This window comes from Pseudophryne corroboree, chromosome 11 (genome assembly GCF_028390025.1).
Source record: "Pseudophryne corroboree isolate aPseCor3 chromosome 11, aPseCor3.hap2, whole genome shotgun sequence".
NCBI classification, from domain to species: domain Eukaryota; kingdom Metazoa; phylum Chordata; class Amphibia; order Anura; family Myobatrachidae; genus Pseudophryne; species Pseudophryne corroboree.
Genome location: NC_086454.1, coordinates 55,787,611 through 55,808,715, shown reverse-complemented (window position 1 = coordinate 55,808,715; position 21,105 = coordinate 55,787,611). Strand labels below are relative to the sequence as shown.

Below are 21,105 nucleotides of genomic sequence, written 5' to 3'. Positions count from 1 at the left end.
AAGTAATGCCCGCCGCTATGGGTCCCTGCGACCAACGGCTGCGTCTCGACAACCACTCTAGCAGCAGGTGGCCGGGGGTACTCTTCCGTCTGCTGGCCCGTCTGGTAGGGGTCGGTGGTGGCTTGCTGACGCTTCTTCTGGCGGCGCTCCTCTCGGTTACGCTTTACGGCTTGCTGCACGGCCTGTAGTAGGTCAGCGGACGTGAGGACGGGCCAGTTGCTTCTATCCTCACATGCCAGGGGGTGGATCCGTTCTGGTGGCGTCCTCCACATCGTGTCTGTCGTCCGCAGATCCTGCCGGCTATGCCAAATGTAAGAGGCACGGGGGTGGGGCCCTGGAGAACAGAATTTGCGCGCTCACTTACCAGGCCTACGTACCTCACGCCTCCCGTCCTCCACCTTCAGTCCGTCGAGGTAGCTCAGACGATACTGGCACACGTTCAGACACGGAGAAGGACTTCCTGGGTCACCTGAAACGAATGGGGGGGGGGGGCACACTACACTGGGGTGGCCTACACTGGGCTCAGTGAAGGGTCATCATTGGCACTTGTGGCCTCAGACTGGGTGCCCCCGTAGTGGTGCGGCGCACCAGGGGCGACCCTGAACGAAAACGCCCAAAGGGGAAGTGGGGGAGGGGCAACATACACCACGAACACACACGAAACACCTTTATGCTCGCCAGCTATATACTCGGCTTCCGCCAGACGACTGGCCCTTCTTCTTTGCTCCTGTAAGAGAACACACAACACAGCCCACGGAACGTGGCGCTGCTTACGCTTTATGACGGAGAGACACTTATACAAAGGTTATAGCACAACACCGTAATACTGTTTCAACCTTGTGGTACTCACCAACGCGTACTTCCGACAGCCTACCTTTCATGGGGGCCTGGCTGTGGGGAAAACTGAGAACTCATCACACATGCGGCGTAGCGCCAACTTACGCGAACCTGCGGCGTAGCGCCGACTTCAGCAACCTGCGGCGTAGCGCCGACTTCAGCAACCTGCGGCGTAATGCCGACTTCAGCAACCTGCGGCGTAATGCCGACTTCAGCAACCTGTGGCGTAATGCCGACTTCAGCAGCCTGCGGCCTAACGCCGACTTCAGCAGCCTGCGGCCTATCGCCGACTTCAGCAACCTGCGGCCTAACGCCGACTTCAGCAACCTGTGGCCTAACGCCGGCTTCAGCAACCTGCGGCCTAACGCCGACTTCAGATACACACCATTGTGTTGGGCTTCCTTGCCCTGGAGGCCCCCTACCTATGGCTGTCTATCTGGGGGGTAATGGGGCCTTGCGCCCTCTGTTGCTCAGGCCTAGTGCCTGCTTTGCCCCACGGGCCTAGTGCCCGCCTACTGGTGCCCAGGCCGGTGGCCTGACTATCCCCTTGGGCCTAATGCCCGCTCAACGGTGCCACGGGCCAGGAGGGCCCGTCCAGAAATATCCACGCGCCGGGAGGGCCCGACTTCATGCCCACAGGCCGGAAGGGCCTGACTATGCCCACGGGCCTAATGCCCGATCCCTGGTGGTCTAGGGGAGGGGGGGGGGGCTTCTGCACTTACGCGTCCAGAGGGCCCCGGCTGGACCAAGCCTGGTCCGGCCACGCCCACCGCGTTGTCTTCGCCGGAGGCGGGATGGCTCCCACCACCTCCGGGCTTCCTGGAGACTTCACCTGGGCAGCGGTGGCCGGTGCAAGTTCTTTTGCGTTGCAAACCGCTGGCCCAGGGCTTCCGACGACTTCACCAACGGGTGTCGGCTCTTTGTACTTCACCCGGCGGGCGGCGGCTTGTCTCAGCTCTTTTGCAACTACCGCCGCCCTCCGGGACTTCCAACGCCGTCTTCTTTCTTCTATCTTCAGGAGCTCTTCTCCGCTCCTTCTCCGTCCCTGAACAGACTTCCCGCGCCCGGCGCTGGCTAATACAAGCCAGTGCCGGGGGGCGGGGCTATGACGCGGCGAGCCGGGATTGGCTCGCCGCCGCCACTCCTGATTGGCTGCCAGCTCGTGAGCCGTGATTGGCTCGCGACTGGTGCCAAATTCAAAGTGCCGGGCGGCGATGGGCGGGGTCTGCGTCCCGGAGGATGCAGGCCCGCCGCCAACACCCGCGTGGAGCGGCGGTGGATATGCGCCGCCGCCCCCACGCCCGCTGCCGAACTCTGCATTGAGCGGGGCAGGTGGAGACCGGACCAGATCCGGTCCCCAGCACCGCCCGAAGCCCGCGCTACCTCCGGCCACTTGGGACGGCGCCGGGCCGTCCCAGGTGAGGAGGGTCGCGCAGGCTAGTAGCAGGGCCAGTGACCGCACAAGTACACTGGCCCTTGCTACAGTTTTCTATGTGATATTTGCTGCTGTGCAGTCAGCGCCGGGCCGACGGAGAGGTTAGTGTAGTTAAATGGGTGCAGGGTGTACGGTGTATGGAGTCCCCAATACCCATGCACCCATTATAGCTATGCCAGTGGGTTAGTATACGTGGCCTGTTTTAGCTCTATAAGTGCTTTGCAGAATGGTTACCAGCCCTAGGCACAGCATTAACCTTTCTTGCATTAGACATCATTGATCACTGTGAATAAAGCAGCTGCAATACAGAAAAGTGTTTGTAGGGAACAATAGATAGACCTTCAGCTCCCCATGCACTGTTATCCTTTGTGGTGCATAGGCTATGGATATTTTGGGGTAAATTTACTAAGGTGAGAGTTTTTTTTTAGAACTGGTGATATTGCCCATAGCAACCAATCAGATTCTATCTATTATCTTCTAGAAGCAGCTAGATAAATGTTAAGTAGAATCTGATCGATTGCTATGGGCAATATCACCAGTTCTACAAAAACCTCTCACCTTAGTAAATTTACCCTTTGTGCACTGTGTATCATCACAGGAACCAGTGATCCCATATGCAAAAGGTGTCAAACCTGCTGTATGTATGTACATATGAGAATTGTCACTGCCGTGCTATGAAGGCTTCCTTCTTACAAGTAATGAAGTAGTGGAATTTGTGCTATTAATGCACTCTATTAAATGGGTAATTATGGTAATGAATTTAGTCCATTAATAGAATTCCTCTTACACAGTGACATGAAGGTAATGTATGTACATGTTAAAACCTGGATGACTTAAGACATGCCACATTATTATATTATATGTTAGTGATGAGCGGGTTCGGTTCTCTCGGAAACCGAACCCCCCCGAACTTCACCCATTTTACACGGGTCCGAGGCATACTCGGATTCTCCCGTATGGCTCGGTTAACCCGAGCGTGCCCGAACGTCATCATCCCGCTGTCGGATTCTCGCGAGATTCGGATTCTATATAAGCAGCCGCGCATCGCCGCCATTTTCACTCGTGCATTGGAAATGTTAGGGAGAGGACGTGGCTGGCGTCCTCTCCGTTTATTAATAATATTTGTGCTAATTGCTTAATTGTGGGGACTGGGGAGCAGCTGTATTATATAGGAGGAGTACAGTGCAGAGTTTTGCTGACAGTGACCACCAGTATACGTTGTCTGCCTGAAAAACACTCCATATCTGTGCTCAGTGTGCTGCATATATCTGTGCTCACACTGCTTTATTGTGGGCACTGGGGACCACCAGTATATTATATAGGAGGAGTGCAGTGCAGAGTTTTGCTGACCAGTGACCACCAGTATACGTTGTCTGCCTGAAAAACACTCCATATCTGTGCTCAGTGTGCTGCATATATCTGTGCTCACACTGCTTAATTGTGGGGACTGGGGAGCAGCTGTATTATATAGGAGGAGTACAGTGCAGAGTTTTGCTGACAGTGACCACCAGTACACGTTGTCTGCCTGAAAAACACTCCATATCTGTGCTCAGTGTGCTGCATATATCTGTGCTCACACTGCTTTATTGTGGGCACTGGGGACCACCAGTATATTATATAGGAGGAGTACAGTGCAGAGTTTTGCTGACCAGTGACCACCAGTATACGTTGTCTGCCTGAAAAACACTCCATATCTGTGGTCAGTGTGCTGCATATATCTGTGCTTACACTGCTTAATTGTGGGGACTGGGGAGCAGCTGTATTATATAGGAGGAGTACAGTGCAGAGTTTTGCTGACAGTGACCACCAGTATACGTTGTCTGCCTGAAAAACACTCCATATCTGTGCTCAGTGTGCTGCATATATCTGTGCTCACACTGCTTGATTGTGGGCACTGGGGACCACCAGTATATTATATAGGAGGAGTACAGTGCAGAGTTTTGCTGACAGTGACCACCAGTATACGTTGTCTGCCTGAAAAACACTCCATATCTGTGCTCAGTGTGCTGCATATATCTGTGCTCACACTGCTTGATTGTGGGCACTGGGGACCACCAGTATATTATATAGGAGGAGTACAGTGCAGAGTTTTGCTGACCAGTGACCACCAGTATACGTTGTCTGCCTGAAAAACACTCCATATCTGTGCTCAGTGTGCTGCATATATCTGTGCTCACACTGCTTAATTGTGGGGACTGGGGAGCAGCTGTATTATATAGGATGAGTACAGTGCAGAGTTTTGCCGACAGTGACCACCAGTATATATAGCAGTACGGTACGGAAGGCCACTGCTCTACCTACCTCTGTGTCCTTAAGTATACTATCCATCCATACCTGTGGTGCATTTCAGTTGTGCGCAGTATATATAGTAGTAGGCCATTGCTATTGATACTGGCATATAATTCCACACATTAAAAAATGGAGAACAAAAATGTGGAGGTTAAAATAGTGAAAGATCAAGATCCACTTCCACCTCGTGCTGAAGATGCTGCCACTAGTCATGGCCGAGACGATGAAATGCCATCAACGTCGTCTGCCAAGGCCGATGCCCAATGTCATAGTAGAGAGCATGTATAATCCAAAAAACAAAAGTTCAGTAAAATGACCCAAAAATCAAAATTGAAAGCGTCTGATGAGAAGCGTAAACTTGCCAATATGCCATTTACGACACGGAGTGGCAAGGAACGGCTGAGGCCATGGCCTATGTCCATGGCTAGTATTTCAGGTTCACATGAGGATGGAAGCACTCATCCTCTCGCTAGAAAAATGAAAAGACTTAAGCTGGCAAAAGCACAGCAAAGAACTGTACGTTCTTCTAAATCACAAATCCCCAAGGAGAGTCCAATTGTGTCGGTAGCGATGCCTGACCTTCCCAACACTGGACGGGAAGAGCTTGAGCCTTCCACCATTTGCACGCCCCCTGCAAGTGCTGGAAGAAGCACCTGCAGTCCAGTTCCTGATAGTCAAATTGAAGATGTCACTGTTAAAGTACACCAGGATGAGGATATGGGTGTTGCTGGCGCTGGGGTGGAAATTGACAAGGAGGATTCTGATGGTGAGGTGGTTTGTTTAAGTCAGACACCCAGGGAGACACCTGTTGTCCGTGGGACGAATACGGCCATTGACATGCCTGGTCAAAATACATAAAAAAATCAGCTCTTTGGTGTGGAATTATTTCAACACAAATGCGGACAACAGGTGTCAAGCCGTGTGTTGCCTTTGTCAAGCTGTAATAAGTAGGGGTAAGGACGTTAACCACCTAGGAACATCCTCCCTTATACGTCACCTGGTCCGCATTCATCAGAAGTCAGTGACAAGTTCAAAAACTTTGGATGACAGAGGAAGCAGTCCACTGACCACTAAATCCCTTCCTCTTGTAACCAAGCTCCTGCAAACCACACCACCAACTCCCTCAGTGTCAATTTCCACCTTACACAGGAAAGCCAATAGTCCTGCAGGCCATGTCACTGGCAAGTCTGACGAGTCCTCTCCTGCCTGGGATTCCTCCGATGCATCCTTGAGTGTAACGCCTACTGCTGCTGGCGCTGCTGTTGTTGCTGCTGGGAGTCGATCGTCATCCCAGAGGGGAAGTCGGAAGACCACTTGTACTACTTCCAGTAAGCAATTGACTGTCCAACAGTCGTTTGCGAGGAAGATGAAATATCACAGCAGTCATCCTGCTGCAAAGCGGATAACTCAGGTCTTGTCAGCCTTGGTGGTGAGAAACGTGGTTCCGGTATCCACCGTTAATTCAGAGGCAACTAGAGACTTGATTGAGGTACTGTGTCCCCTGTACCAAATACCATCTAGGTTCCATTTCTCTAGGCAGGCGATACCGAAAATGTACACAGACCTCAGAAAAAGAGTCACCAGTGTCCTAAAAAATGCAGTTGTACCCAATGTCCACTTAACCACGGACATGTGGACAAGTGGAGCAGGGCAGACTCAGGACTATATGACTGTGACAGCCCACTGGGTAGATGTATTGCCTCCCGCAGCAAAAACAGCAGCGGCGGCACCAGTAGCAGCATCTCGCAAACGCCAACTCGTTCCTAGGCAGGCTACGCTTTGTATCACCGCTTTCCATAAGAGGCACACAGCTGACAACCTCTTACGGAAACTGAGGAACATCATCGCAGAATGGCTTACCCCAATTGGACTCTCCTGGGGATTTGTGACATCGGACAATGCCAGCAATATTGTGCATGCATTACATCTGGGCAAATTCCAGCACGTCCCATGTTTTGCACATACATTGAATTTGGTGGTGCAGAATTATTTAAAAAACGGCAGGGGTGTGCAAGAGATGCTGTCGGTGGCCCGAAGAATTGCCACTTTCGGCATTCAGCCACCGCGTGCCGAAGACTGGAGCACCACCAAACACTCCTGAACCTGAGCTGCCATCATCTGAAGCAAGAGGTGGTAACGAGGTGGAATTCAACCCTCTATATGCTTCAGAGGATGGAGGAGCAGCAAAAGGCCATTCAAGCCTATACATCTGCCCACGATATAGGCAAAGGAGGGGGAATGCAGCTGATTCAAGCGCAGTGGAGAATGATTTCAACGTTGTGCAAGGTTCTGCAACCCTTTGAACTTGCCACACGTGAAGTCAGTTCAGACACTACCAGCCTGAGTCAGGTCATTCCCCTCATCAGGCTTTTGCAGAAGAAGCTGGAGACATTGAAGGAGGAGCTAAAACAGAGCGATTCCGCTAGGCATGTGGGACTTGTGGATGGAGCCCTTAATTCGCTTAACCAGGATTCACAGGTGGTCAATCTGTTGAAATCAGAGCACTACATTTTGGCCACCGTGCTCGATCCTAGATTTAAAACCTACGTTTTATCTCTCTTTCCGGCAGACACAAGTCTGCAGAGGTTCAAAGACCTGCTGGTGAGAAAATTGTCAAGTCAAGCGGAACGTGACCCGTCAACAGCTCCTCCTTCACATTCTCCAGCAACTGGGGGTGCAAGGAAAAGGCTAAGAATTCCAAGCCCACCCGCTGGAGGTGATGCAGGGCAGTCTGGAGCGAGTGCTGACATCTGGTCCGGACTAAAGGACCTGGCAACGATTACTGACATGTCGTCTACTGTCACTGCATATGATTCTGTTACCATTGAAAGAATGGTGGAGGATTATATGAGTGACCGCATCCAAGTAGGCACGTCAGACAGTCCGTACGTATACTGGCAGGAAAAAGAGGCAATTTGGAGGCCCTTGCACAAACTGGCTGCATTTTACCTAAGTTACCCACCCTCCAGTGTGTACTCCGAAAGAGTGTTTAGTGCAGCCGCTCACCTTGTCAGCAATCGGCGTACGAGGTTACTTCCAGAAAATGTGGAGAAGATGATGTTCATCAAAATGAATTATAATCAATTCCTCCGTGGAGACATTCACCAGCAATTGCCTCCAGAAAGTATACAGGGACCTGAGATGGTGGATTCCAGTGGGGACGAATTAATAATCTGTGAGGAGGGGGATGTACACAGTGAAAGGGGTGAGGAATCGGAGGATGATGATGAGGTGGACATCTTGCCTCTGTAGAGCCAGTTTGTGCAAGGAGAGATTGATTGCTTCTTTTTTGGTGGGGGCCCAAACCAACCAGTCATTTCAGTCACAGTCGTGTGGCAGACCCTGTCGCTGAAATGATGGGTTCGTTAAAGTGTGCATGTCCTGTTTATACAACATAAGGGTGGGTGGGAGGGCCCAAGGACAATTCCATCTTGCGCCTCTTTTTTCTTTCATTTTTCTTTGCATCATGTGCTGTTTGGGGACAATTTTTTTGAAGTGCCATCCTGTCTGACACTGCAGTGCCACTCCTAGATGGGCCAGGTGTTTGTGTCGGCCACTTGTGTCGCTTAGCTTAGTCACACAGCGACCTTGATGCGCCTCTTTTTTTCTTTGCATCATGTGCTGTTTGGGGACAATTTTTTTGAAGTGCCATCCTGCCTGACACTGCAGTGCCACTCCTAGATGGGCCAGGTGTTTGTGTCAGCCACTTGTGTCGCTTAGCTTAGTCACACAGCGACCTTGGTGCGCCTCTTTTTTTCTTTGCATCATGTGCTGTTTGGGGACAATTTTTTTGAAGTGCCATCCTGCCTGACACTGCAGTGCCCCTCCTAGATGGGCCAGGTGTTTGTGTCGGCCACTTGTGTCGCTTAGCTTAGTCACACAGCGACCTTGGTGCGCCTCTTTTTTTCTTTGCATCATGTGCTGTTTGGGGACAATTTGTTTTAAGTGCCATCCTGTCTGACACTGCAGTGCCACTCCTAGATGGGCCAGGTGTTTGTGTCGACCACTTGTGTCGCTTAGCTTAGTCACACAGCGACCTTGGTGCGCCTCTTTTTTTTCTTTGCATCATGTGCTGTTTGGGAACAATTTTTTTGAAGTGCCATCCTGCCTGACACTGCAGTGCCACTCCTAGATGGGCCAGGTGTTTGTGTTGGCCACTTATGTCGCTTAGCTTAGTCACACAGCGACCTTGGTGCGCCTCTTTTTTTTTCTTTGCATCATGTGCTGTTTGGGGACTATTTTTTTGAAGTGCCATCCTGCCTGACACTTCAGTGCCACTCCTAGATGGGCCTGGTGTTTGTGTCGGCCACTTGTGTCGCTTAGCTTAGCCATCCAGTGACCTTGGTGCACCTCTTTTTTTCTTTGCATCATGTGCTGTTTGGGGACTATTTTTTTGAAGTGCCATCCTGTCTGACACTGCAGTGCCACTCCTAGATGGGCCAGGTGTTTGTGTCGGCCACTTGTGTCGCTTAGCTTAGCCATCCAGCGATCTCGGTGCAATTTTTAGGACAAAAAATAATATTGTGAGGTGTTCAGAATAGACTGAAAATGAGTGGAAATTATGGTTATTGAGGTTAATAATACTATGGGATCAAAATGAACCCCAAATTCTATGATTTAAGCTGTTTTTGAGGGTTTTTTGTAAAAAAAAACACCCGAATCCAAAACACACCCGAATCCGACAAAAACATTTCAGGGAGGTTTTGCCAAAACGCGTCCGAATCCAAAACACGGCCGCGGAACCGAATCCAAAACCAAAACACAAAACCCGAAAAATTTCCGGTGCACATCACTATTATATGTATAGTCTGGGAAGGGAAAAGTGTCTATACTCCACTTCCTTAATTAACGTTTTAGGGAGCATGATATAAATATATACAAAAAAAAAATCATATTACTTACTGAATATAGACAACAGTGTTGAAATATTGATATACAGGTTGAGTATCCCATATCCAAATATTCCAAAATACGGAATATTCCGAAATACAGAATTTTTTGAGTGAGACTGATATAGTGAAACCTTTGTGTTCTGATGGCTCAATGTACACAAAACTTTGTTTAATACACAATGTTATTAAAGTATTACATGACCTTCAGGCTGTGTGTATAAGGTGTATATGAAACATAAATGCATAAATGCATTCTGTGATTAGACTTAGGTCCCATCGATATGGTATGCAATTATTCCAAAATACGGAAAAATCTGATATCCAAAATACTTCTGGTCCCAAGCATTTTGGATAAGGGCTACTCAACCTGTATTAAAAAATTAAATCAAGCTTTCTTTTATCAATATATTATATAAAATAATAGCTAGAATCTGATTGGTTGCCTTGGGCAGCTTCTACACGTGTGCTTTTTTAGAAGGTTTGATGGAGGTCAGATGAGGAGATAATTTATGTGACCATCCTTTGCCTTCAAAACAGCATAATTTCTTCTAGGTACACTTGCACACAGTTTGTGCAGGAACTTAGCAGGGAGGTTGTTCCAAACATCTTGGAGAACTAACCACAGATCTTCTGTGGATTTAGGCTTGCTCAGATACTTCTGCCTCTTCATGTAATCCCAGACAGACTCTATGATGTTGAGATCAGGGCTCTGTGGGGGCCATATCATCACTTTCAGGTCTCCTTGTTCTTCTTGATGCTGAAGATAGTTCTTAATGACATTGGCTGTATGTTTGGGGTCGTTGCTGTGTTGCTTTAAAGCCATTTAGGCGCCTCCCTGATGGTACTGCATTATAGAGAAGTACTGGCCTGTATTTCTCAGCATTGAGGACCAGTAGCGTGCGGTGAGGTCATTGGCTGGTGAGGCACTGCAGCCATAATAATCCGCAAAGTCCGGTGATGAAACTTACCGCCACTTGTGATGTCATCGAAGTAGGCTGACAGTGCCTGCCTACTTCTATTTTTTTATTTAAACATTAAAAAAAATAAAAAATATGTGTTTTAGGTAGCCCGTGAGTTGAAATAGTTGGGGGATTTGGGATCAGAGTTAGGTACCCCTTTTTACACATTACGGCAGACAGCGTCCCTTTTTTACACATTACGACAGACAGCGTCCCCTTTTTTACACATTACGGCAGACAGCGTCCCCTTTTTTACACATTACGGCAGACAGCGTCCCCTTTTTTACACATTACGGCAGACAGCGTCCTTTTTTACACATTACAGCAGACAACGTCCTCTTTTTACACATTACGGCAGACAGCGCCGCCATTTTTTACACATTACGGCAGACAGCATCCCCTTTTTTTACACATTACAGCAGACAGCGTCCCCTTTTTTACACATTACGGCAGACAGCGTCCCTTTTTTACACATTACGGCAGACAGCGCCCCCCTTTTTTACACATTACGGCAGACAGCGTCCCTTTTTTACACATTACAGCAGACAGCGTCCCCTTTTTTACACATTACGGCAGACATCGTCCCCTTTTTTACACATTACGGCAGACAGCGTCCTTTTTTACACATTACGGCAGACAGCGCCCCCATTTTTTACACATTACGGCAGACAGCATCCCCTTTTTTACACATTACGGCAGACAGCGTCCCTTTTTTACACATTACGGCAGACAGCGCCCCCCTTTTTTACACATTACGGCAGACAGCGTCCCTTTTTTACACATTACAGCAGACAGTGTCCACTTTTTTACACATTACGGCAGACAGCGTCCCTTTTTTACACATTACGGCAGACAACGTCCTCTTTTTACACATTACGGCAGACAGAGCCCCCCTTTTTTACACATTACAGCAGACAGATTCCCCTTTTTTATTTTTCTTACACATTACATCAGCAGACGAGAGTGTGTGTGTGTGTGTGTGTGTGTGTGTGTGTGTGTTTGTTTGGTACTCGCCTTGGGGGGCCACGATCCACCATCCACAGGACGCAGATCCTGTCAGCTGCTGCGACGCTTCAGAGCCCCTTAGAGCGGAAGACAGCCAGCGGCAGCAGGGAGCTGGTCTCAGGGGCTGAGCAGGGACGGCGGCGGCGGGACTCGGGGACGGCGGCGGCGGACCTTGGGGACGGCGGCGGCGGAGGGACAAGGGGAAGGCGCTCCTCACAACCCTTGCAGCGACAGGACAGAGACTCCGGGACAGCTCCCCTCCCGCTCTGCTGATTCCGGGCTGACGGCTGATGGGCAGCCAGCAGCTTCCCGCTCCACCGCTGCTGCTGGTCAGTGTTAGCTACAGGGGCGTGCTATGGGTTGAAAGCATGCTCCTGCCACTCCCCTGTCAAAGCAGCACTTCCACGAAGTGCCGCTTCAGCTGCATTTTTGAATGGGCTTTTACAGCCCAATTCTTGGTCCTGCCTCCCCGCTTCCTGTCCTTTGCACTGACAGCGGGAGGCACTGACAGCGGTGCCTCCTAAACTCAATTAAAAAGAATATTTGGACACCAAGAATCATTAAAATAATATAAAGCCTAATGCATATACTTATGACACAGAATATGTGTCATAAGTATTTTCTTTATATTATTTTAATGATTATGACAGGGGAGGCACTGCCTCCCCTGCCTCCCCTGACTGCACGTCCCTTTTGAGGACACTATTAATCCTGACCAAATCCCCAACTCCATTTGCTGAAATGCAGTCCTAAACTTGCAAGGAACCTCCACCATGCTTTTTTGTTACGTGCAGACACTCATTATTGTACCACTCTCCAGTCCTTCGGTGAACAAACTGCTTTTTGTTACAGTCAAATACAGTATTTCTAATTGTGACTCATCAGTCCAGAGCACCTGCTGCCATTTTTCTGCATCCAAGTTCCTATGTTTTCATGCGTAGTTGAGTCGCTTGACCTTGTTCCCACATCGAAGGTATGGCTTTTTGGCCGCAACTGTTCCATGAAAACCACTTCTTGCCAGACTTCTCCAAGCAGTAGATGTGTGTACCTGGGTGCCACTGGTTTCTGGCAATTCTGAGCTGAAGGCACTGCTGAACATCTTCCGATTTTGAAGGGAAGTAAGCATGATGTGTCTTTCAATTGATGCACTGAGGGGGACGTGTACTAAGCAGTGATAAGCGTGGAGGAGTGAGCCAGTGGAGAAGTTGCCCATGGCAACCAATCAGCTGCTCTGTACATTTTTATAGTATGCAAATTATATATGTTACGTCAATGCTGATTGGTTGCCATTGGCAACTTCTCCACTGGCTCACTTCTCCACTTTTATCACTGCTTAGTACATGTCCCCCTTAGTTTGCTCTGCAGACCACTGTGTCTATGTTCCTCAATGTTGCCCCTTTCTTTGTGCTTCTTCAAAAGAGCTTGAACAGCACATCTTGATACCCCAGTCTGGTAGCATCTGAAGCGACCATGCCAGACAAGCTGTCCAGGAAACATTTAGGGTGATATCTTCCAATAATAACAAAAATGCAGTGTTCTTAAAATATTGCTAAAGATTTTTAGTGTTGTGACTTTCTCCCGATGCGGTCACTAGGCAATAACCCATATAGAGTTATTAAGCTAAAAAGTATCTCCCAACTGCCATGATCTGAGTATTTCATGTATTTTCTCTTTTGTTATTGCTGATAGAACCAGAGCCGGCCTTAGGTATAGGCAAACTAGGCAAATGCCTACGGCATTTGGTATGCTTAGGGGCACCAGCAGCTTCTGCTGATTAAAATGATATGTGGCATGCCTATATTCTGTGTGTGACTGTGGCTGTATCTGCATACGAAATGCTACATTGTAGTGTATTCCTGTAATGTAGCATTTCGTATGCAGATACAGCCGCAGTCGCACACAGAATATAAGCATGCTGCATATCATTTTAATCAACAGAAGCTGCTTGTGCATCCTAGCCACATAGTAATGCAAATAAGATGCATTTTCATAAACAAAAGGCGCCCAACACTAGCAGAGCTGCCAGCTGACTCATGCCAGGCATCTGCTGCAGAACTATCGGCGGTGCTAGGGGGCACCAGCCAAAATCTTGCCTAGGGCATCATATTGGTTAGGGCCAGCTCTGGATAGAACTAGGGTAAGAAAGTCTGAGAATCAATTTCCTGTAAGTAAATGATGTTGTTCTCTTAAAAGTCTTTGGAAAGGTTTAGAACAAATTATACCTTTCAAAGTAATATGAAGTCTATCTAGAACTAAACAATCATTACAAAGGAAGAAACTTTACTGTATAGAAAGTATTATGTCTGCAAGAACAGCTTGTTACTGAGAAATTAGATGATTGTACAGTACATATTTAAGTGCACCTATCAATACTTTCAATGCAAAAATATGTTTATACAGTATATTAAGAACACAGGAGATGCTAATATATAATTTGTGTTTCTGTTTACAGGTCACTCACTTATTTGACAATGGAGGCACAGTGTTCTTTGCTATTTTCATGGCAATATGGGGTAAGAGTATATGGTGTTATATGTATGTAACTATATGCCCAATACATTTAGGGGCAGACTCAAATCAACACAAGCTGAGGTTGGCAGCTCACACTGCCGCCTATCTTCTGGTTACAGTTGGCAGAATCTGTTCTCGGCATCATAGGTAGCAATCAGAATTAAAATTTTACAGATAACATGAGGAAGCCACCGAGATCCGTTTCACTGGCTTACAGCATCATTGAATCTGTCCTATAGAACAGCATGACAGTCTCTTATGTGGAATGTTTAATCATACAAGACATTTAGAGGGCAATTCATTTTCCCGCGGGCTAATTGATCCCCCAGGGCTATCCAATTAGCTCCGAATGCAGCCCGACAGCGGCACTTATCAGGGATATTTTTCGGGACTTGCTGAGGTCCCCAAACAAATCCTAGATAAGTGCCCTGTTACCGCGGCAGCGAAAACACATACTGTAGGTCTGTGAACTTATCATGGATCCTATGTGTTTTCACCCGTAAAACAGGTAATTTTTTGGGCGGTAAAAATGGGCTCTTATTGGATTGGCCAACCAAAAAAATGCAGTAAAGTCACGTTTTTACCGGTCCAAAAATTCCCGTGGGCAGTTGAATTCCCTCCCATAGGGTTATAACTACAACATCTGTAGATCTGCAATGCATCTATGTATTTGCAAATTTTTTGTTAACCAATCGCATTTCAAGGTGCATGTTCGTTAAATAGTCTCTGGATAGTCAATCTGTGTCTACGTTTTTGAGATGATGTTTAGCTTAGAAAATTTACATTATGCAAACTCTCACTACAAAGTCCAATCAACTAATCCTTTATGTCCACCCTTATGTTCTTTTAAACATTTAACTTTTTCTCCTAAACTACTGTTCACTTTATCATTGGCTATGGCTAAAATGAACCATAAGATGACGGGATTCATATGTCTGTTACATGTGTTTTGTGTGTTTGCAGCTTGTTGATACATTGTTAGAACAATGCCTAGAAATAGCCTTCCAGCTGGATTTCCCACTGGAAATATAGGGATGAACCCTGATCTCAGGACCTTGTCCCTTATACTTTAGGTCATTCTACTGTATAATTCAATTTCTTTTGCTAGACAGTAGTGTATGTGTGCCCTCTCACATAGCAGGGTACGCTCTTGTGAATGCATTCTCTCCTTCACTTTATCTCTTTTATATAATCAGTGCCACAAAAGGAAAACTTGTTTCTACACTTCAGTGCAAAGCCAAGCACACTCGTGGAGTCATTCACACGTAACAAATAATGTCTTTGATCTGATGAATTCCTTCGAAGTGGTTGTGCCAGCTTTTTCACCTTCGAGATACTGACATTTTGGCCCACAAATCCATGCACTTCTTCCTAAAACTAGATGCAATTACACAAGTATTATTATTACCAGTTATTTGTATAGCGCACACATATTCCGCAGCGCTGTACAGAGAATATTTGCCCATTCACATTAGTCCCTGCCCCAGTGGAGCTTACAATCTATGTTCCCTACCACATGTACACACATTCACTAGGGTTAATTTTGTTGGGAGCCAGTTAACCTACCAGTATTTTTTTGGATTGTGGGAGGAAACCGGAGTACCCGGAGGAAACCCACGCAAGTATGGGGAGAATATACAAACTCCACACAGTTAGAGCCATGGTGGGAATTGAACCCATGACCTCAGTGCTGTGAGGCAGTAATGCTAACCATTACACCATCCGTACTGCCCAAAGTATAGGTATGTACACAACCACCAAATGCTGCCCCGGCCATTTCTCAAATACAAAGCAGTGGCAAAGGCCAGTGCAGTCCACATAGCCTTGGGGTAGTCTCAGAGCATGACCCAATAACAACTGAGAACTTTCATCCATCCAGAAAATGGCTCAAATGGGGCCGTGTACTTACACAAATGGGATCCAAAAGGAGGCCTGTTACTTTTTGTTGTTCATAAAAGACTTGCAGTGTAACTAGTGCTCATTATTAGCATTGATCATCTACTTTTACGTTATCAACATCCAGTGCTTTGTTTGAAAATCTGGGCATGTTACAACATGATGCCACAACATGTAGATACAGTAGCCACTGGGCTGCAATGTACAGAATACGGAGCTTCATTTGAGATTAAGGGGTAAATTTACTAAAATGGGAGTTCTAGTTAAGATGGGATGTTGCCCATAGCAACCAATCACATTCCATGTATTATCTTCTAGAAGGGGCTAGCTAAATGAGAAGTAGAATCTGATTGTTTGCTATGGGTATAGAACTCCAATCTTAGTAAATTTACCCCTAAGAGGTTTTAAAGTTAATTCAATCATGTTGAAGGTGCTATAGGGGTGATATAAAATTGTGCCCCTTGCCTAGTGCTGGGTATTCTACTTGTGCCACCCTGTTGCTGTGTAGGGAGCTTGGCAGACTTTCAACCTGGTGCCATTGAGTTCTCGCTATCCAGTGTCGGACTGGGGTATGAAGGGCCCACCGGGGAATGCAGTGACAGGGCCCATACTTAGGTTTGAGACCAGCCTACAAAGGGGGTGTGAAATGCACAATAGTCTAGTGCAGTGTAATGCAACATATCTACCATGTATAATACAAGTGCACAGTCTGGAACCTGATCCCTAGAGGAAGGAGTGGGCCCTCAGGCAGTGGGGCCTACCGGTGGTTTCCCTGGTACACCTGTGGGCCAGTCCGGCCCTTTCCCATGTGTTACCGGGGGATCGGTAGAATCAGGCAATCCAGCTGCTGTAGAACTACTGTACAAGTTCTGTTGTAAGCAGTTACTTTATAGTTTACCCAGTAATGCTAAGGCTTGCGGTTCAACATCAGCAGCATCATAAAAAAAAAAAAAAATACAATTAAAAGTAAAATCCTCAAAAGGGTAAAAGGCAAAAGAAAACCCTGTGTACCTTACTTAGGTGACTGTGTGCTAGATTGCATTTGGTTTACAAAATAAAATATGGAGTTTCTACTAATGACAAGACAGCCTGGTGTGCTGGTTTCTAATGAAGGATCCCGAAGAGGTGGCAACAAAGACACATCCTGAGTATTCCTGTGTAACAGACATCGTTCCACTGAACTCTAGCTTCATTACATACACTCTCCATGCAGATACAATCATTGTATGGCGACCTGCAGCACGGTGTACAAACTGACCAACCACAGCGCTACTTAGCGACTGTGCTGATTGCTTTAAGTAGAGGTGACTGGTTTAAGGCTTTAACTAATCAATTTCTTTAAAATAAATATGCAAATTTACCCCACTACGTCTCATGCATCTGATTGGAGAAGCAATTCAACCAATCAAAAACCTTTTCTTTTCAATGTATCTGGTGGACTCCTCAATTATGTGTTATTTTACTTTATTTTATTTATGATTTTTCACTAGCCTTAAGAAGTCATACTTTTCTGCCAACCAGCTATCAGAGAGGGCCACTAAATGTAACCATATATACCACAATTCCCAGTGTGGACCGATAAAGCCCCCAGATTCAGCCTATTAGTAATACAGGGGTCTAGTTACTAAGCCTTGGATATAGATAAAGTACCAGCCAATCAGCTCCTAACTGCCGTGTCACAGGCTGTGTTGGAAAAATGACAGGAGCTGGTTGGTTGGTACTTTATCTCTGTCCACTTTATCTTCATCCAAGGCTTAGTAAATAAACCCCTAAATCTCCCTTGCATGGCCAACACTGCTCCGGGTGAAGCTGAGAAGATATCCCAGAGGTCCATGAGGGGATTTTTTTTTTAATAACTCCAGCATCCTGCTGCTACAAGTACATCCAGCAAGAACTTCTTCAAGGGCATTAGACACTTCTCAAACACATTGGTAGTGGAAGGACAGCTAGACATAGAGGCCCAGATTTATCAAACCATGGAGAATGAAAAATAGCATGGTGCTAAAGAACCCACCAATGAGCAGCTAACTGTCATTATTCAAACCCAGCCTGTAACATGGAAGTTAGGAGCTGATTGGTTGGTGCTTTATCACCGCACTATTTATCACTGTCCACGGTTTGATAAATGGGGGCCAAAATTACTAATTTCCTAGTCCCTTTCCTTATTAATTTCTGATCCACTGGCCAGAAGTTGGTAATGAGAGTGCTGGGCCTACAATTACTCCTGTCCAATACAAATACATTCAGCACTCACTCACAAGTTTTATTCATTTTTGTTGTTGTTGTTTAATATATGTGGTGGTACTATCTGCTGGACTTACAGCATTGTAAATGTTACCAATCATTGATGTTTCTATAAAGGGTGCAATGTGTGCAGTGCACACGGGACCCTGGGTGGGCCCACACTGCACACACTGCACCCATTTTACTACTTACGATTCTGGAGTCCAAAATAGCCACCGCGCATGATTGGTCTCTGAATCATGGCGGGTGCCATGTTTCCAGAGGCCTGTGCCTGCGCAGTAGACTCCGGCACAATGCCGGAGTCTACAGCGCCATTCAGAGAAGGGGTCCCACCCGCAGTTGCACACAGGCCCTCTCCTCTGTAGGAACGCCCCTGTTACCAATGTATGAAAATCTAAATTTGAATGTGCTGCCTACAGTAAATGTATGAATCTTCCACATTTCCTTGACCTTATGCATTGTGTCAGCTCTATCCCGGGGAACAATCATATCATAGCTAACAAAAAGAATTGGCACATTCCCTATCTTAGTCCAACACAACATGCAGATAAGAGATCTTTTTAACACTGGCCTCCTTGTTTCAGATCTGCTGAAAAACGATTGGTAGAAAGTCAAAGCAGTCAAACGTTTGGCACAATATCTACATTTTATGCTGCCAAAGAATAATCGAAACTAAAACCTGCTGTAACAAGCTTTTGGTCAGATAAATAAAAATATGTAAAATAAATAAATAGCACGTAGAATAACAATTAAAAACTCTTATTTGAGTAATACGAGAAATATACAAATATTAAAAATATGTTATAATAACAATTACATTATACCTTATAAATGAAAAATAGACCAGGTGGACAATATACAAATCCGATGGTTCAAATGCAAAGATATAGCCATCTTTCATCTACAGTACTAAGTAGCAGAAAATAAACTAATAAGTGCTCATTTGAAGTTGGTTGTCTCAAATAAAAGAACGCTGTACATCAGTGGTTCCCAAACTCGCTCTTCAAAGCACTCTAAAGGGCCCTACACATATAAAGATCCGCCGCCAAGCTGCCCGACGGCGGATACGGCCGACGGGCATCCCGGCGGCGGGGAGGCAGTGGCGGGGGGAGTGAAGTTTCTTCACTCCCCCCGTCACCCGGCTGCATTGAAGTGCAGGCAAATATGGACGATATTGTCCATATTGGCCTGCATGTACAGCCGACGGGGGACCAGCGATGAACGAGCGCGGGGCCGCGCATCATTCATCGCTGGTGACTCCACACTCAAAGATATGAACGTTATCTCGTTCAATAATGAACGAGATCGTTCATATCTTTGAGGAATAACGGCCAGTGTGTAGGGCCTATAACAGTCCAGGTTTAAAGGATATCCATTTGTGATCACAGATGGTTAAATCAAATTGACTGAGTTACTAATTAAGCCATCTGTGCTCAAGCATGGAAATACTTAAAACCTTGGCTGTTAGGGTGCCTTGAGAACTAGGGGGCAGATGTATTAAGCCTGGAGAAGGCATAAAGAAGTGATAAAGCAGTGATAAATGCAAGGTGATAATGCACCAGCCAGTCAGCTCCAATATGTAAATTGACAGTTCCGAGCTGATTGGCTGGTGCGTTATCACCTTGCACTTATCACCGCTTTATCACTTCTTTATGCCTTCTCCAGGCTTAATACATCTGCTCCTAAGTTTGTGAATCCCTGTAATACTGCACATTAATGGCATGATATCCAATACTGATCCAGACCTACACAGGCTTTTATGGATAATGTACTGTAGCCTTTCAGCGTCAGCAGCTCACACAGGTAACCTAATTAGCGCAAGATAACTGACCATATTTATGGATAATGGTTTGTAATCCTGATATTCTAAATGGAAAAGCTATTACAGACAATAGCAGAGTCTTTCTAATTTAGAAACATAGCAAGAGTCTTATTACCCTTTCTTTTTATATAGTAAAAACATCCATAGAAGAGTATAAATAATGTATGCAAAGCTTGTGCAATGTGTCCATGCAGAGCTTCAGTCTGTTGCCCCATCTCCCCAGTAGCCTCTTCCTAGCCATATACTGTACATAGCACCACACCCACATCCTTTAGAACACGTATTGGGAACAATATTGTTATGGCCATCAGTGGCTCATGCAGGAGGGGTTTCCGAGCACCCAGAGACCCCCCTCCACCCAAAAAAATATATATATATTTTTTTTTGCTGCATGAGTATTATTAATGGCTGTCTAGCGTCCTCTGCAGCCTGCTGTCTTCCTGGTGGCACTTGTAAGTGCTTAATAAAAGTTTACTTTATTGTAATTATAGTACATATATATCCATGTGCATACATATATACACATGTACAGAGAGAGGCGGGCCCGTGGGGCCTGTTTTGTTTGTGGACATGTGGTCCTTTTTATAGACATAATGAATATGATGCAAAATAATTTGCATATATGAAAATTACTTTGCCACTTAGCCTGTGATTGCAGATGATCTAGTGTATGCTCTGTCTGCCTGCTTGGCTGACATATAAGATTGAGTGACTAGTGATTGGGATACGGTTGGTGTAATAAGCAAGAAAATATATCTTTCTAAAGAATTATATAGTTTCCTAAATTTTGAAGGTGTATCATATAATGTGCTCATAATATTTAATTTTATTTCCTTTTAACTTCCCCCTTGATGCTGGACATGCCCACTATCTGGAAAGTCTTGGGGGGAGGGTGCTGCTGCCATGGCCCATGGCTAGACCTTACACCTCTGGTGCTGCCCATGTGGGGCCACTAGTACAAGGGCCGCTTTTTGTTGCCAATCCGCCCCTGTGTACAGTTGTGTCCACTTACATCTTTGCTTTTTTACAAATTTGGCACAACATGCAAAACACGGCTAAGCTGTTTTTCACGAGTAGCGAGTGGATGGATTTTAAAATTTTTGTTTGCCATAATAGAATATGTATAAAGTAACATATTAAAGAAGCAAATTAAGAAAAAACACTAGGCATGGCTAAATCTCTGAGTCTTTGGTATGCAAAACCGTACCATACATG

General features: G+C 46.2%; 1 protein-coding gene across 5 annotated transcripts in view; it reads left to right on the top strand.

The window, feature by feature from the left end:
• Window positions 1–21,105, top strand: part of ANO3 (anoctamin 3) — a 1,051,220-nt gene that overhangs the window by 795,264 nt on the left and 234,851 nt on the right. For all 5 annotated transcript variants that reach the window (XM_063944334.1, XM_063944333.1, XM_063944335.1 and 2 more), the window contains one exon: window positions 13,870–13,930. In XM_063944334.1, coding sequence (XP_063800404.1) covers window positions 13,870–13,930 — 61 coding nt within the window. The remainder of the gene's footprint in view (window positions 1–13,869; window positions 13,931–21,105) is intronic.